The 19,008-nt window shown below is 47.4% G+C and overlaps 1 protein-coding gene across 2 annotated transcripts in view; it reads left to right on the top strand.

Moving 5' to 3' along the window:
• The window catches only part of terf2ip (telomeric repeat binding factor 2, interacting protein), a 51,271-nt gene that overhangs the window by 18,319 nt on the left and 13,944 nt on the right, over window positions 1-19,008 (top strand). Inside the window, exons 5-7 of one of the 2 annotated variants that reach the window (XM_034166208.1) lie at window positions 4,553-4,642; window positions 7,576-8,119; window positions 8,225-8,313. In XM_034166208.1, coding sequence (XP_034022099.1) covers window positions 4,553-4,642; window positions 7,576-8,119; window positions 8,225-8,313 — 723 coding nt within the window. The remainder of the gene's footprint in view (window positions 1-4,552; window positions 4,643-7,575; window positions 8,120-8,224; window positions 8,314-19,008) is intronic. The other variant, XM_034166209.1, reaches the window with a different exon arrangement.

Here is a 19,008-nt window from a genome sequence, read left to right on the forward strand (position 1 = left end):
AGGCAGTATTATTAGACGGTATTGCTTAAATTTTCATTGTTACGTAGATGATACCCAGCTTTATCTATCCATGAAGCCAGAGGACACACACCAATTAGCTAAACTGCAGGATTGTCTTACAGACATAAAGACATGGATGACCTCTAATTTCCTGCTTTTAAACTCAGATAAAACTGAAGTTATTGTACTTGGCCCCACAAATCTTAGAAACATGGTGTCTAACCAGATCCTTACTCTGGATGGCATTACCCTGACCTCTAGTAATACTGTGAGAAATCTTGGAGTCATTTTTGATCAGGATATGTCATTCAAAGCGCATATTAAACAAATATGTAGGACTGCTTTTTTGCATTTACGCAATATCTCTAAAATCAGAAAGGTCTTGTCTCAGAGTGACGCTGAAAAACTAATTAATGCATTTATTTCCTCTAGGCTGGACTATTGTAATTCATTATTATCAGGTTGTCCTAAAAGTTCCCTAAAAAGCCTTCAGTTAATTCAAAATGCTGCAGCTAGAGTACTGACGGGGACTAGAAGGAGAGAGCATATCTCACCCATATTGGCCTCTCTTCATTGGCTTCCTGTTAATTCTAGAATAGAATTTAAAATTCTTCTTCTTACTTATAAGGTTTTGAATAATCAGGTCCCATCTTATCTTAGGGACCTCGTAGTACCATATCACCCCAATAGAGCGCTTCGCTCTCAGACTGCAGGCTTACTTGTAGTTCCTAGGGTTTGTAAGAGTAGAATGGGAGGCAGAGCCTTCAGCTTTCAGGCTCCTCTCCTGTGGAACCACCTCCCAATTCAGATCAGGGAGACAGACACCCTCTCTACTTTTAAGATTAGGCTTAAAACTTTCCTTTTTGCTAAAGCTTATAGTTAGGGCTGGATCAGGTGACCCTGAACCATCCCTTAGTTATGCTGCTATAGACGTAGACTGCTGGGGGGTTCCCATGATGCACTGTTTCTTTCTCTTTTTGCTCTGTATGCACCACTCTGCATTTAATCATTAGTGATCGATCTCTGCTCCCCTCCACAGCATGTCTTTTTCCTGGTTCCTCCCTCAGCCCCAACCAGTCCCAGCAGAAGACTGCCCCTCCCTGAGCCTGGTTCTGCTGGAGGTTTCTTCCTGTTAAAAGGGAGTTTTTCCTTCCCACTGTAGCCAAGTGCTTGCTCACAGGGGGTCGTTTTGACCGTTGGGGTTTTACATAATTATTGTATGGCCTTGCCTTACAATATAAAGCGCCTTGGGGCAACTGTTTGTTGTGATTTGGCGCTATATAAAAAAATTGATTGATTGATTGATTGATATGTTTACTTTGTCAAAGCAAGTGTTACAGAGTAAAAATTAAGTCCTCTGTCTCTATCTTTCTCTGTCTGTCTGTCTCTCTCTCTCTCTCTCTCTCTCTCGCTTTGTCTCCCTCCACCTCTCTTTGTTTTTCTTTCTCTCTTGCTGTTTTCCCCCCTTTCTCCCTTTCAGTGGACAGAATCTCTGTTCGGTGTCCTCCTCGGCTGCATGCTGAGCTGTCTTTTCACAGCCTTGAAACAGTGAAGCGGCACACTTTTCAGCACACATTTTCAGCAACAATTCAGTTAATTTTTCAGAAAATTCGTGCTTGACGAACAGACAATTTGAACCCGATAGCTTGGCAGAAATTTGCCGCTAACCGCAGCTAGAACACTGTGGAAGGGAGCACTCTCAAACAGCCCGAATTCAAAAAACCTCCCCTCTCCTCCTCCCGCTTGGCAGTAAACAAGTAGAGAGCAAACAGCAGCAGTTGAGAGGATTCACAGTGGCTCTCTCTGGCACTGGAAAATGTCGCGGGTTGGATTGGTATTTTCCGATACGTGAATTCCGTTGGTATCGAGTTCCGATACCAATCCGGGATCGGATCGGTCCCATCCCTACCTATAATGTCATTATGACGTCTGTTAGAAAAGTATTGGACCTTTTATTTTTGCAATAACCTTATGGATTTGAATCACGTGTGATTGCATCAGCCAAGCTTGAACCTTCGTGCGCATGCGTGAGTTTTTTCACGCCTGTCGGTTGCGTCATTCGCCTGTGAGCAGGCTTTGAGTGAGCACTGGTCCTCCCCCCTCGTTGGATTTTCATTGTGAGGAAAATGTCTGAACGGCTGGAGCAGCGCTGCATCAAATTTTTCCAGAAACTGTGAGAGACAGCCAGGTGGACACCATTCAGAAAATTCAGATGGCTTTCAGGGACGATTTTATGGGCATCACACAGATTAAGGAGTGGTACAGCCGGTTTAAAGACGGCGCACAATGGCGGAGGGCGTGCCGTGCTCCAAGCGGCGATCGACAGGCTGAAACGACCAGATCATTTCCAAACTGAATGCTGTGTTGATCCGGGACGTCGTCTGACTACCAGAGAAATGGCAGAAAAGGTGGACATGGCACTTTTCCGGCACATTCCAATGTTAAAGGAGATTTTGTCATGAAAACAGGAGCGGAGGAATTTTCCACGGAGCCGCTAATGGCGCGGAACGAAAGCACCTCCGTGTTGGTCTCACAGGACATGTCACATGCCCAGCTCTTCAATTTTTTTGGGGGGGGGGACTTTTTTGTCCGCTGCCTACGAATATCTGGTTTATATGATGAGGGTTTAGGTGAGTTTTACTGTATATGGGACTGAACAATAAATTTACCTCTCAAAGCTTTGATGTTGGCTTCCATCCCACACAGCTGACTTTATTTTCCCAAATTTTTCTTCTGTTCAGGTCTGAAGGGAACCTGTACATCTTGAAGCCCTTGTTGTGTCTATTTGTGCATCCAAATGCACAGCAACCCGTCGTTTTCACCAAACAAATAAATAAGATAGCTGGATTTACATGCAGACAGATTAACAGCGAACGCTATTTTGGAACCAAGATGGCACCATGAGTCACATGATGCCCCCCCCCCCCCCAACTCGTCATGTCACCACTCAGTCAATTAGGGCACACTAGGTGCAGCTAACAGCCAATCAGAGTAAAGAGGCACCATGGCATCACTGGTTGGTCTCTAGCTGGCTACGGAAACCGCTGTGTTTCTGTGTAAATCAAACATGTTTCTGAAAAGCTAGCCAGACATAAACACTTCTAAAACTGAAAACATTTTGTAAGAGTATTTTATTAAAAGAAGACCTGAAAGTTCAACTACAGTTTGCCAGAAGGTACATCTAAGATGCAAGCCTAGATTTAATGTTTTGGTGAAAGAAAACCCTCCTCTGTACCACTTCATCATGAAGCTGTGTAACTGGGGATACAAAATGCAAAACATGCTCTATGCACAATTTCTCCAATCACAGCCACAGAAGCCTGTAACTTCTTCTGGGTTGGCTGGGTGTTTTGGTGGCTTTCCTCACTCTTCTCCTTCTTGCACAGTCACTCAGTTTTTGAGAACTGTCTACTCCACACAGATTTACCAGAGTGCCGTACTGTTTGTATTTCTACATAACTGATGTAAATAAAGTCCAAGACATATTCAGTGAAATGTTCATGTATCCATCCCCTGACTTGTCTGAAGAAAACTGGCAATTAAACTGATTATTTACAGGTATTATATCAAAGAGGCTGATTACTTATGCAACCATCATCTTGGCTTTTATATTTTTAATTAATATAAAGTTGTAGAGATTTACTTTCAGTTTGAGTCTAAGGAAGATAATTTTAGAAATGTTTATATTGAGAAGCCTGATTTACTTTTTGTATTTGGAATACCATAAACAAATTAAAATGCATGAAATACCAAGGGGCTGAATACTTTTGTAAACCACTGTATGTGCGCGCTCACACACGCACACCCTCCTGCAGACGCCGTTAAAGGGTACATGCTCATACGGCTGATGCTGTTTTAGCATTGTATTGTATTTAACCTTTGTGCTTTGTGCTGTATTGATGTTGTAGCATTTTAGAACAGTTCAAAAGTACTATACAACTAAAGTTATTATTTTTTATTCTTTTAGACATAAATTGAAATGGCCCAATCCTATTGCTCATTCTTGCTCCTTTGACTACGCCTACCCATTGCCTCTCGAAACAGAGTGGCAAGGGACGGGGTGAAAATATTCCCCTAAGAAATTAGTCGCTACTAATGTACTGTTATACATCATCACACATCATGTTAAAATGAAATGAAGAAATAAATATTTTTTAAAAGGACTCAGGTGATGTAATGTTGCCATTGGCATATTTTGGCAAAGTTTTTTTTTTCTCTCTCTGAAGAACAGGGTTGTAAATAGGCTACTTGGGCACAGTGTCATTTATAAGCCTTATTAATACTTACATATATGGGTCTCTGTTCACTTTTGCATCCATGTTGCCGGTGTGCTGGGAAATTCCTCATAGCCCTTTGTTTGAAGTGTGAAGAATCTTTGTTTGAAGGGCTATGTAGCCCTGTCCATTAGCCCTACTCCTCCGTCCAAAAGAGTATATAGACACCCATCCCCCTGACCTGAATGCAAGAAATGGAGGGGTAGGGCGAAAGGGTAGAAATGTGTTTGGGCCATGAGCCCAATTCCGGAGTGTCTCTTATCTCGACTGTCTTATAGGTCGATGCAAATCAAGACAAGGCCGCTGAAAATCCTTCCTGTCAAGATGTTTCTCAGCAGAAGAGTTCAGCAGACACAAATCTGACACAGGTAGGGTCCAGATTTGTAACAAACACCAAACTCAAAACAAAGAGGCAATGACTTACATGTAACTTAACATGTATACTATATGTTTATGTGTGGTTGTTAGATTTGATAAGTCTGTTCAAACATGAACCACTTCATTCCTGATTAAACAGATGACCCGTCCACCATGTTTAATCCATATTTGCATCAAACTGTTTGAGTAAACATTTATGACCTTGGGTTTGACCTTTCAGGGCCATCCAAGGTCAAAAGGCATGTGACCAATAGGAAGGTGATATTATCAGTTATCAAGTTGTTACACCCTTCAGAAAACCATACACGCTGAAGCCGAAGGATGTATGGTTTTCTGAAGGGTGTAAAAGCCATATTCATTGGTGAACAACTTGATAATGATTTTATCATATACCTATAAATGATAAATGCACGCAGAACACAATGCGCATTCTCTCCCTTCGTTCACTGCCTCTGGGGGTACGGATGCGGGACCCGCAAAGAATCCAAGTCATGGCCACGGAGCTCTGCGGCTGCGGTTACCGAGACCATGCAGCGGGCGCTGCGGATTTTTCCACAAGAAGTTTATCCTTGCGGGCTGCCAGAGCGCTCTGCATCAAAACAGCGAGCGTAGTCTCTGGACCTGTTGCCAGAGTTTGGCTGCAGCTCCGCACGGGGGGGGGGGGGGGGGGGGGGGGGGGTGAGTGGCCCACTGCGGCGCTTACTGAGCCTGCGGGCGACATCGGCGACAGTGAGAGCAATAGCGGTGATGCCGACTGGTGCCGCGACCGGCCCGCCTGATAAGGACGCAGAACACAATGCACTGTTAAAAAAAAAAAGAAGCAGCATGCAAAATTGCACAAAAAAAAAATCCGCGAAACTGCGAGGCTGCGAAAGGTGAACCGCGATATAGCGAGGGACCACTGTATTAAATTACACATTGACAGTATCTAGGATCGCATGTGCCGTGACGTCACAACATATGTATGAATTGGCTGATTGCCAAGACGACATTCATTTTGTGGGTTTTACTCGGGTGGTGTGAAAAATATTACTGGTCCACGAAAAATATCACAAGGATGTATTGCTATTTATTTTTTAGTGTTTTATCCAATCATATTGGCGTATCATTTATAGGTATATGATAAGACTTCATATTAGTGTTTCATACAACCCCTGGCAATAATTATGGAATCACCGGCCTTGGAGGATGTTCATTCAGTTGTTTAATTTTGTAGAAGAAAAGCAGATCACAGACATGACACAAAACTAAAGTTTTGGGAAACTAAAGCAGAGGGAAAAAAATATGGACTCACTCAATTCTGAGGAATAAATTATGGAATCACCCTGTAAATTTTCATCCCCAAAACTAATACCTGCATCAAATCAGATCTGCTCGTTAGTCTGCATCTAAAAAGGGGTGATCACACCTTGGAGAGCTGTTGCACCAAGTGGACTGACATGAATCATGGCTCCAAGACATCAAAGCGTCAAGACAGAAAACTTAAAGCAGTATGTCTCAAAAATCGAAAATGCACAACAAAACAAATGAGGAACAAATGGGAGGAAACTGGAGTCAACGTCTGTGACCGAACTGTAAGAAACCGCCTAAAGGAAATGGGATTTACATACAGAAAAGCTAAACGAAAGCCATCATTAACACCTAAACAGAAAAAAACAAGTTTACAATGGGCTAAGGAAAAGCAATCGTGGACTGTGGATGACTGGATGAAAGTCATATTCAGTGATGAATCTCGAATCTGCATTGGGCAAGGTGATGATGCTGGAACTTTTGTTTGGTGCCGTTCCAATGAGATTCATAAAGATGAGTGCCTGAAGAGAACATGTAAATTTCCACAGTCATTGATGATATGGGGCTGCATGTGAGGTAAAGGCACTGGGGAGATGGCTGTCATTACATCATCAATAAATGCACAAGTTTACGTTGATATTTTGGACACTTTTCTTATCCCATCAATTGAAAGGATGTTTGGGGATGATGAAATCATTTGTCAAGATGATAATGCATCTTGCCATAGAGCAAAAACTGTGAAAACATTCCTTGCAAAAAGACACATAGGGTCAATGTCATGGCCTGCAAATAGTCCAGATCTTAATCCAATTGAAAATCTTTGGTGGAAGTTGAAGAAAATGGTCCATGACAAGGCTCCAACCTGCAAAGCTGATCTGGCAACAGCAATCAGAAAAAGTTGGAGCCAGATTGATGAAGAGTACTGTTTGTCACTCATTAAGTCCATGCCTCAGAGACTGCAAGCTGTTATAAAAGCCAGAGGTGGTGCAACAAAATACTAGTGATGTGTTGGAGCGTTCTTTTGTTTTTCATGATTCCATAATTTTTTCCTCAGAATTGAGTGATTCCATATTTTTTTCCCTCTGCTTGGTCTAAAAAAGTAACCGTTACTGACTGCCACAAATTTTTTTCCTGATTTCTTAAAGTGTTTCTTAAAGCCAGAAAGTTGCCATTTGAAATGACTTTAGTTTTGTGTCATGTCTGTGATCTGCTTTTTTTCTGCAAAATTAAACAACTGAATGAACATCCTCCGAGGCCGGTGATTCCATAATTTTTGCCAGGGGTTGTAGTGACCATATGTGTGCCTTTAACTAAATCATTTTAATGTCCATTCTACATATCATCTACCTATAAGCACTGGGCCCAAAATGAAACCTTAGCCCCTGACCTTATTTTTTAGCTGTATCTGGGTATTAAACACTAGCTACTGTATTAGGTGAACATGTGTTCCTACTGACGTGACCCTGAGTGTGTTTGTCCTTGGGTCATGATGAATTTTATTCACTCACGTACACTCTGTGCTTGAGAACCGCCGCTTCATGGATGTTTTGGGTTTTTTGCTCCATCCTCCATAAACGCTGAGGGCTGTTACATTTGTGATTTGATAACGAACTGAATTTTGCTGTTGACATAGATTGATGTTCAGCCCTCCCCGACTGAATCTGCTCAACCAGAGAATGTAGAAGCTGGACCTTCTACCTCCACCCACCCTACAGGGTGTGGTGTCGACACACAGACAGATGTCGACCCTGCACAACCCGAGGATACCCAAATGGAACCAACAGAACCACAAGAAGCTGTCGTCTCTGAACCCGAAGAACTTACAAAAGGTCAAGTTGAGTCCCCATCAGACTCCTCATCTGAGAAAAAGCCAGACGAGGATCAGAATGCGTCTCGTAAAGTGGACCAACCACAGCGTCAATCAGTGCGCAGAAAGCTGCGCCTTCACAAGGAACCATCACCTGAGTTTAGCGGAAGAAAACTCAGATCTTCCTCAAAACCTCCTCAACAGCCTGTGAGGAGAACTAAATCAGCAGCTGAGCCTCCTTCTCAGAACGCCGCAAATGCAGACGAACCACTACCGAAGAGGTACAGAATTAGGATTAAAATGCGAGTGGCACAGGACAGTGTGAACCGACTGATGGAGAGTCCACAAGGTTCCTCATCAACAGCTCAGCGTACGAGTGAAAGCACAGACAACATCTCAGACCTTTACTCAATCTGTTACATTACAGATTTGAATAAATGCCCTTTTTTCCTTTTTAATCTTTCTTTGTTTTTAGATGATGGATGTAATTCATCACTTCACAATAGAGAGACGCCATTGGGAATTCTGGAGATGGCAGCAAAAGAATTTGGTTCCAGCAGTGAGGTAAGACGCAAGCCAAGATTAGAAAAGGTAGGGGAAACCGGGGCACAGTGAATCAGTAGCTATATCGGCAAAACTGCACATATATTTGCAGCAGTTATGCCATATTTTTATGCATAAAGACTTCCCCCTTATAAATTACTGTTTTGTTTTTGGATATATTAAGGGTAAAACCAGCGGTGGGCACAGCTAACCAAAAAGTTAGCTTCGATAACTGCTAATCAGCTAACTGAAAGGTTATCTTTTATAATGCTATATCGGTTTAGCATTATAAAAGTGCCTAAAAACTTATCGGAAGCTACAGCTAACCAGTAACTTTCAATTTTGTCTCCCGTACGTTCTCAGCTACTAACAAGCTGATTTTGAGTTTAAAAACCCAAACACAACCAATGAGCCAGCACTTCTGTCTTTGTGCGCCCTTGCCCACTGCTGTAGGGAAGTGTCATTTACCTTAACACCATACAGTAGTCCAGCAATGAGGCGGAGGTCTTGAGCCCAATCTTAGTTCTCTTTTGTACACCTTCCCCTTGGCCCTACCCCTACGCCTACCCCTTTAAAACAAGGGGTAAGGCGAAGGGGTATGCCTCTAGCCCTATGAATTGAGACACCCCTCCGCCTTAGGGGTCAAAAAACTGCTCGTCTTATGAGTTTGACGTCATCATGTTGCATCGCTTAAAGTGCTGTCTTCACTGTTGCAGTAGCCTGTTTGCTTTTTTTTTTATTTTCTCGCCTTTCTGCATCAGTGCAAAGAAATAGGAGTCGCAGATTTCTTCGACACATCGCAATCATGTTGGAGAATTTTGTGGTGTTAATAATTCATTTAATTAATTAGTAATTAATAGTATTAATTAATTAATTAATTAGTAATTAATTAATGGTAATGCTAATAATGATTAATCATTAATAATGGTAATAACAGTGTGAATTGATTAATCAGCTGATTGATTAGTAATTATTTAATTAGTAATTAAAAGAAATAAACACTCGAAATATATCAGTCTGTGTGGAATGAATGTATACATTATACAAGTTTCACTTTTTGAATGGAATTACTGAAATAAATCAAATTTTTCATGATACTCTAATTATATGACCAGCACCTGTATGTACGTTATGGGGTGCATCTTGTTCTGTTAACCTTATATTTCTTTTTTCAAATTCTCCCATTTTTTGCATCCAGCACTATTTCCTTTAGAAATTTCCTTGACAAATAATAGCAGTCTATTAGGACATCAGGTTATGTGTTACACATATACGTGTGTGTGTATATATTTTCCAACTTACTCGCATTGGTGAAATTTCTCCTCATTTTCTGCCTGAAAGCTTATTAGGAGACGAGTGTGCTCAGGGCTCACTGTTTGTTTACAGAATACACACATGTTAACAGATGTTGAACTCCAACAGCAGGGATCGCTATTTTTCAAAGATTTATGAACATACAAATTAACGTGCTTATCTTTTATCATGATTTTCTCCATTGTGAACTATAACAGTGTCTTATGAGATATAAATGTGTTCGTGTGCATTATAACGCCTCGGCACACGAGCGAAGTTACAATATTCTTCAGAACGACAACATACGCAACATGCATCCAGCAGCATACACGTTGCTGTCATAGGCAATTGCCTGTAAAGTTTTTTGGTTATAACTTTCTAAACAGTGTAGTTTGTAATGAAAGCCACGTACATTTGTGCGACTCTTTCTGCGCCATGTTTGTTTCTTTGGAGTCAACAGTAAGCTCCTCCTACCCCTCAAAACGGAGTGTGCATCCAGATTCCCTCCATTTGAAGGGGTTTGTAGCCCTCTGCCTACCCCTCCACCTTGCTCCAAAAATAGAATTGAGATACCCCTCTGTCTTTCGTGCCCGCGCAAAACGGAGGGGAAGGGGTAAGGGAAAGGGCCGAGGTGTAGAATTGAGATTCAGCCTTGAAAAGCAGGTTTGACTTATGGTTTAGATTTATAAATCAAATTAATCCAGATAGAATAACTACTCCCCCTCGAACTGCCACTTTATCGTGGTGGGTGCGCTTGTGTACCCGGATGATCCTAGGAGCTATGTTGTCGGGGGCTTTGTGCCCCTGGCAGGGTCTCCCATGGCAAACAGGTCCTAGGTGACAGGTCAGACTAAGGGCAGTTCAGAAGCTCCCATGACCGACATGAAATCAGTGACAGAGACATCGCCTGGTATGGCGGAGCTAGGGCCTCACCATGGAGCCAGGCTTGAGGTTGGGGCTCGCGTGTGAGCGCCTGGTGGTCGGGCCTTAGCCCACGGGGCCTGGCCGGGCTCAGCCCGAAAGAGCAATGTCGGCCCGTCCTCCTGTGGGTTCACCACCTGCAGAGGGGCCATGGGGGTCGGGTGCAGAGAGGACAGGGTGGCAGTCGAGGGCGAGTGGCCCGGCGGCCCAGTATGCGCTCACAGCCTCTGGCTGTTGGGACGTGGAACGTTACCTTGCTGGGGGGAAGGAGCCTGAGCTTGTGCGGGAGGTTGAGAGGTACCGACTAGAGATAGTCGGGCTCACCTCCACGCACAGCTTGGGCTGTGGTACCCATCTCCTGGAGAGGGGCTGGACGCTCCACTTTTCTGGCGTTGCTCACGGGGAGAGGCGGCTAGCTGGGGTAGCATTGCTTATTGCTCCCCAGTTCAGTCTCCATGTGTTGGCGTTCACCCCAGTGAACTAGAGGGTTGTGTCCCTACGTCTTTGGGTTGGGGACAGGTCTCTCACTGTTGTCTCGGCCTATGGGCTGAGCGGCAGTGCAGAGTACCCAACCTTCTTGGAGTCCCTGGGAGGGGTACTAATGGTATCATCTGACCTTCGGCCACGTGTCACAGACACTCGGGTAAAGAGGGGCTGAGGTGTCGACCGATCACCACCTGGTGGTGAGTTGGATCTGCTGGGAGGGGAGGAAGCCGGTCAGACCTGGCAGGCCCAAACGTATCGTGAGGGTCTGCTGGGAACGACTGCTTGAACCCTCTGTCAGCGAGTTTTTCAACTCCCACCTCTGGGAGAGCTTCTCCCAAATCCCGGGGGAGGTTGGACACATGGAGTCCGAGTGGACCATGTTCTCTGCCTCCATTGTCGATGCGGCTGCCCATAGCTGTGGTCGCAAGGTCTATGGTGCCTGTCGCGGCAGCAATCCCCGAACCCGGTGGTGGACGCCGGAAGTAAGGGGTGCCGTCAAGCTGAAGAAGGAGTCCTACTTGTCTTTGTTGGTAAGTGGGACCCCAGAGGCAGCTGACAGGTACCGGCAGACCAAGCGTGCTGCAGCTTGTGCGGTCACAGAGGCAAAAACACGGGTCTGGGAGGAGTTCGGGGAGGCCATGGAGGAGGACTAGTGGTCGGCCTTGAAGAAATTCAAACGGCAAACCGTCCGATGCCTCAGGAGGCAGAAGCAGCTCTCCGCCAACACTGTCTATAGTGCGGGTGGGGAGCTCTTGACCCTGACTGGGGATGTTGTCGGGCGGTGGAAGGAATACTTCGAGAATCTCCTCAATCCCATCATCACGTCTTACTAAGAGGAAGCAGAGACTGGGGACTCAGAAGCAGACTCGTCCATGACCCAGGCCGAAGTCACCAAGGTGGTCAGGAAGCTCCTTGGTGGCAAGGCTCCTGGGGTGAACGAAATCCGTCCTGAGTACCTTAAGTCTCTGGATGTTATGGGACTGTCCTGGTTGACACATCTCTGCAACATTGCATGGTGGTCGGGGACAGTGCCTCTGGATTGGCAGACCAGGGTGGTGGTCCCTCTGTTTAAGAAGGGGGACCGGAGAGGTGTGTTCCAACTACAGGGGGATCACACTCCTCAGCCTCCCTGGTAAGGTCTATTCCAGAGTACTGGAGAGGAGAATTCGACCGATGGTCGAACCTCGGATTCAGGAGGAGCAGTGTGGTTTTCATCCTGGTCGCAGCACACTGGACCAGCTCTACACCCTCCATCGGGTGCTCAAGGGTTCATGGGAGTTCGCCCAACCAGTCCACATGTGCTTTGTGGATTTGGAGAAGGTGTTTGACCGTGTCCCTCGAGGCGCCCTGTGGGGGGTGCTCCGGGAGTACGGAGTCCAGGGTCCTTTGCTAAGGGCTATCCGGTCCCTGTACGACCGCAGCAGGAGCTTGGTTCGCATTGCCGGTAGTAAGACAAACCTGTTTCCAGTGCACGTTGGCCTCCGCCAGGGCTGCCTTTGTCACCTGTTCTGCTCATCACCTTTATGAACAGAATTTCTAGGCACAGCCAGGGTGTAGAGGGGGTCTGGTTTGGGAATCACAGAATCTCATCTCTGCTGTTTGCGGATGATGTGGTCCTGTTGGCTTCGTCAATCCAGGACCTTCAGTGTGCACTGGGGCGGTTTGCAGCCGAGTGTGAAGTGTCCGGGATGAGGATCAGCACCTCCAAATCCGAGGCCATGGCTCTCGACCGGAAAAAGGTGCCTTGCCCTCTTCAGGTCGGTGGGGTGTCCTTGTCTCAAGTGGAGGAGTTTAAGTATCTCGGGGTCTTGTTCACGAGTGAGGGACGGCTGGAGCGTGAGATCAACAGACAGATCGGTGCAGCATCTGCAGTGATGTGGTCACTGTATCGGACAGTCATGGTGAAGAGAGAGCTGAGCAGGGGGGCAAAGCTCTCGATTTACTGATCGATCTACATTCCGAACCTCACCTATGGTCATGAGATTTGGCTCATGACCAAAAGAACAAGATCGCGAGTACAAGCGGCCGAGATGAGTTTCCTCCACAGGGTGGCTGGGTGCTCCCTTAGAGATCGGGTGAGGAGCTCAGTCACTCAGGAGGAGCTCGGAGTCAAGCCGCTGCTCCTCCACATCAAAAGGAGCCAGCTGAGGTGGCTCGGGCATCTTTTCCGGATGCCCCCTGGACGCCTTGCTGGAGAGGTGTTCCGGACACGTCCCATCGGGGGGAGGCCCCGGGGAAGACCCAGGACACGCTGGAGGGACTACGTCTCTCAGCTGGCTTGGGAACGCCTCGGGGTTCCCCAGAGGAGCTGGGGGAGGTGTGTGCGGATCGGGAGGTCTGGGCGGCTTTGCTTGAGCTGCTGCCCCCCAACCCGACCTCAGATAAGCGGAAGAAAATGGATGGATGGATAGAATAACTACATTAATGTAAACTCTTAAAATGTACAAAGTGATATATAACACATATCTGTTAATTTTAAAATAATGCACTAATTCCAAAGATTTGAACATTAACACACAGATGCCCAAAGGGATTATGGGTAAACTTAGCCTCTGCTCATAGTGATTGGTTGACTAATTCATTCTATGTAAAAACCATCACAAGTGAATCAATGTAACGTGTTGGTGTTTACAACGCCAATTTCAATGAAGTTGGGACGTGGAAAATGTAAATAAAAACAGAATACAATGATTTGCAAATCCTTCTCAACCTACATTCAACTAAATACACCACAAAGACAAGCTATTTAATGTTCAGCAGATGGTCAAGGGAGGTAGGGCTCCCTCTGGTGGCGCTTCCTTCGCCATTACAGGTTCGGGCACTAGATGGCACCCTCCTCCCTTTACTCACACACAAGACACAACCAGTAACTCTGGTGGTGTCTGGAAACCATCGGGAGGAGATTGAGTTTTTTTGTAACTCCTTGTACCTCCCGCGTGATTTTGGGCTTCCCATGGATGTTGAAGCACAATCCCCGGATTGATTGGCCGTCTGGGGTGGTGGTTCAGTGGAGCGAAACCTGCCATCGGGTGTGTTTAGGATCCTCGGTTCCTCCCGGTTTACAGGCTAAGGAGGAGGTCAAAGTCCCTCCCAATCTGACGGCAGTGCCGGTTGAGTACCACGATCTTGCTGACGTCTTCAGCAAGGATCTGGCACTCACCCTTCCCCCGCACCGTCCGTACGATTGTGCCATTGATTTGGTTCCAGGCGCTGAGTTCCCGTCCAGCAGGCTGTACAACCTCTCACGACCTGAGCGCGAATCAATGGAGACCTACATCCGGGACTCATTAGCTGCCGGGCTGATCCGGAACTCCACCTCCCCGATGGGGGCAGGTTTCTTTTTTGTGGGCAAGAAAGATGGCGGACCCTGTCCATGCATTGATTACAGGGGGCTGAATGAGATTACGGTTCGCAATCGATACCCGTTGCCATTGTTGGATTCCGTGTTCACCCTGCATGGAGCCAAAATCTTTACTAAGCTGGATCTTAGAAATGCGTATCACCTGGTTCGGATCCGGAAGGGAGACGAATGGAAGACGGCATTTAACACCCCGTTAGGTCACTTTGAGTACCTGGTCATGCCGTTCGGCCTCACCAACGCCCCCGCGACGTTCCAAGCCTTGGTTAACGACGTCTTGCGGGACTTCCTGCACCGATTCGTCTTCGTATATCTGGACGATATTCTCATCTTTTCTCCGGATCCTGAGACCCATGTCCAGCATGTACGTCAGGTCCTGCAGCGGTTATTAGAGAACCGACTGTTTGTGAAGGGCGAGAAGTGCGGGTTTCACCGCACGTCTTTGTCCTTCCTGGGGTTTATCATCTCCTCTAACTCCGTCGCCCCTGATCCGGCCAAGGTTGCGGCGGTGAGAGATTGGCCCCAACCAACAAGCCGTAGGAAGCTGCAACAGTTCCTCGGCTTCGCTAATTTCTATAGGAGGTTCATTAAGGGCTACAGTCAGGTAGTTAGCCCCCTGACAGCCCTGACCTCTCCAAAAGTCCCCTTCACCTGGTCCGATCGGTGCGAAGCCGCGTTCAAGGAGTTGAAACGACGGTTCTCTACTGCGCCAGTTTTGGTGCAGCCCGACCCTAGCCGCCAGTTCGTGGTTGAAGTGGACGCCTCTGACTCAGGGATAGGAGCCGTGCTGTCCCAGAGTGGAGAGACTGATAAGGTTCTTCACCCGTGTGCCTACTTTTCACGCAGGTTGACCCCGGCTGAACGGAACTATGACGTCGGCAATCGAGAACTCCTTGCGGTGAAAGAGGCTCTTGAGGAGTGGAGACACCTGTTGGAGGGAGCGTCTGTGCCGTTCACGGTTTTCACTGACCATCGGAACCTGGAGTATATCAGGACCGCCAAGCGGCTGAACCCCAGGCAAGCCCGCTGGTCACTGTTCTTCGGGCGTTTTGACTTCCGGATCACCTATCGCCCCGGGACCAAGAACCAGAGGTCGGATGCCTTGTCCCGGGTACACGAAGAGGAGGTCAAAACTGCACTGTCGGATCCACCGGAGCCCATCCTGCCGGAGTCCACTATCGTGGCCACCCTCACCTGGGACGTGGAGAAGATCGTCTGGGAGGCCCTGGCACGGAGCCCGGACCCAGGTACAGGTCCGAAGAACCGTTTATACGTCCCACCAGAGGCCAGAGCTGCAGTCTTGGACTTCTGTCACGGTTCCAAGCTCTCCTGTCATCCAGGGGTGCGAAGGACCGTGGCAGTTGTCCGGCAGCGCTTCTGGTGGGCGTCTATGGAGGCCGACGTCCGGGAGTATATCCAGGCCTGCACCACCTGTGCCAGGGGCAAGGCTGACCACAGGAAGGGCCAAGGACTACTCCAACCGCTTCCTGTGCCTCATCGCCCCTGGTCCCACATCGGCCTGGATTTCGTCACAGGCCTCCCGCCGTCCCAGGGCAACACCACCATCTTCACGATAGTGGACTGATTCTCCAAGGCGGCCCACTTCGTGGCCCTCCCGAAGCTCCCAACAGCCCAGGAGACAGCAGACCTCCTGGTCCATCATGTTGTCCGTCTGCATGGGATACCCACCGACATCGTCTCAGATCGTGGTCCCCAGTTCTCCTCACACGTCTGGAGGAGCTTCTGCAGGGAACTGGGGGCCACCGTGAGCCTCTCGTCCGGGTACCATCCACAGACGAACGGACAGGCAGAGCGGGCCAACCAGGAACTGGAACAGACCCTCCGCTGTGTCACATCCGCGCACCCGACGGCCTGGAGTAACCATCTGGCCTGGATCGAGTATGCTCATAACAGCCAGGTGTCTTCCGCCACCGGCCTCTCCCCATTTGAGGTGTGTTTGGGGTATCAGCCCCCGTTGTTCCCCGTGGTGGATGGAGAGGTCGGTGTGCCCTCGGTCCAGGCCCACCTGCGGAAGTGCCGTCGGGTGTGGCGCTCCGCCCGTTCTGCCTTGTTGAAGGCCCGGACGAGGGCGAAGACCCATGCAGACCGCCGGCGATCCCCGGCCCCTGCTTACCAGCCCGGGCAGGAGGTGTGGCTGTCCACGAAGGACATCCCCCTCCAAGTGGACTCCCCCAAGTTGAAGGACCGGTACATTGGACCTTTCAAGATCCTCAAAATCCTCAGTCCTGCCGCAGTGAAGCTCCGACTCCCAGCTTCACTGCGGATCCACCCGGTTTTTCATGTGTCCAGACTCAAGCCTCACCACACCTCACCCCTCTGTGCTCCCGGTCCGGCGCCGCCTCCTGCCCGGATCATTGACGGGGAGCCGGCTTGGACAGTGCACCGGCTCCTGGACGTCCGTCGAATGGGCCGGGGGTTCCAGTATTTGGTGGACTGGGAAGGGTATGGACCCGAAGAACGCTCCTGGGTGAAGAGGAACTTCATCCTGGACCCGGCCCTCCTGGCCGATTTCTACCGCAGACACCCGGACAAGCCTGAGGGGGGGGGTCCTGTTGTGTGGGCCGCCAGAAGAGGATGTACTGCTGGCCCACCACCAAAGGTCGCCCTGCCTGAAGTGCGGGCTTCAGGCACGAGAGGGCGCTGCCGCCACGGACACAGCCGGGAGTGACAGCTGTCACTCATTAATTCCTGACAGCTGTCACACATTCTTCATCATCGCACTCCATAAAGACCAGACGTCATCTCCACCTCATCGCCGAGATATCATACTTCATTGGAGGTAATATCCTCAGCCGTTTGTGTCTTTTGCAATATATCTGTATATTGTGAGTGTTTGCAGGAGTACCGGTTCCTTTTTCTGCAGGACGGCACTCTTTTCCCCTGAGGAATCACTGCGGTACTCTGCAACATATTGAGTGAGAGGTGGAGGTGGCATTCCCACCGCTGTTGTTACTGGGTGTACACACACCCACACTTGACTGTCTTTGTTCTTCGCCAGCAGTACCAGATCCGACAGTCGGGGACGGTGATCACCTGGGAATTCGGGACTTGGCGGCTCCGGTATTCACCAGGTTCTGTGGGGGCGGAAATTGTGTGGTTCCGGCTCTTCTCAGGACAGACGTCTTCTATCCTCGAGCCTGCCCACACGTCACCTTTGTAATTTGACTGTAATTATATTCTGAGATTGTCTGTATGTTCGTTGTGCACGTTTCACAACATTAAATTGTTACCTTTTGGCTCATCTATTGACCGTTCATTTGCGCCCCCTGTTGTGGGTCCGTGTCACTACACTTTCACAACAGTAGAGGCGTCAGAAGTGTTGCTTTAGCTCTGCTTTTGATGTGACGCTTCTGACGGGAGCGTGCATTGCCGCTTTTTGGCAGGCTGACGCGGTCAAAGTTCAACCCAGTCTTTTTTTTTTTTTTTTTTAATGAACAAAAGAAAAACAAGTTCAACCGGACAGAGGTGGAGGGAGTTATGTGCGCAAAGTTTCTTTCGCAGAAGTGCTGTTTGTGTGTTTACGCGCTCAGCCTGACACCTTGATGGAACGACAAGAGGATGATGGACACTTTCCCACCGAACCTCTTGCTCAGTCATCCTTCCGTGCGCAGCAGGACCCGGTGCTGACCAAGTCCTCAAGATGACGATCTGTCATCTGATTAACAAAAAGAAAAAACAAATTGTCCTGTGATTGTTTGTCTGCAAAACGGAGAGAGAGATGGTGTCACATTTAGGAGCGCGTCTTAAAGAGCTTCCGTCTTCCTTCACGTTCACTGCGCTGCTCTGAACTTGTTGAACACTGATAAAGCATCAGAGGGGTACACATTTTCTACTTTTTTTTTTACTAATAGCCTTAGGAGTGTGCATATCATGAATGCTTGGTGTTGTTGGATTTGTGAGAATCTACTGAATCTACTGGTACCTTGTTTCCCATGTAACAATAAGAAATATACTCAAAACCTGGATTAATCTTTTTAGTCACATAGCACTACTATTATTCTGAACACTACTGTATATTTAGCATTTGTTCATTGTTCATTCAGTTTTTTAAAGTATCGGATCGGGACTCGGTATCGGCAGATACTCAAAATCAGATGACTCGGAATCAGATCGGGGCCAAAAAAAACCTGATCGGGACATCCCTATTATGAAGCGCAAAATACGCCAGCGGAGACCCCGGACTGTTGAACAACTGAAGTCGTACATCAAGCAAGAATGGGAAAGAATTCCACCTGCAAAGCTTCAACAATTAGTGTCCTAAGTTCCCAAATGCTTATTGAGTGTTGTTAGAAGGAAAGGTGATGTAACACAGTGGTAAACATACCACTGTCCCAGCTCTTTTGAAACGTGCTGCAGGCATCCATTTCAAAATGAGCACATATTTGCACAAAAACAATAAGGTTTATCAGTTTAAACATTAAATATCTTGTTTTTGTGGTGCATTCAGTTGAATATAGGTTGAAGAGGATTTGTAAATCATTGCATTCTGTTTTTATTTACATTTTACACAATGTCCCAACTTAATTGGAATTGGGGTTGTACTTGTTAAAGCTTATACATTTATTTTTCCTTGAATTATTTTTATAATTTGTGTATAAACAACTGTTTTTACATTTGAACAGAAATTATGGCAGTTG

The sequence above is a fragment of the Thalassophryne amazonica genome, chromosome 3 (assembly GCF_902500255.1).
Source record: "Thalassophryne amazonica chromosome 3, fThaAma1.1, whole genome shotgun sequence".
NCBI lineage: Eukaryota > Metazoa > Chordata > Actinopteri > Batrachoidiformes > Batrachoididae > Thalassophryne > Thalassophryne amazonica.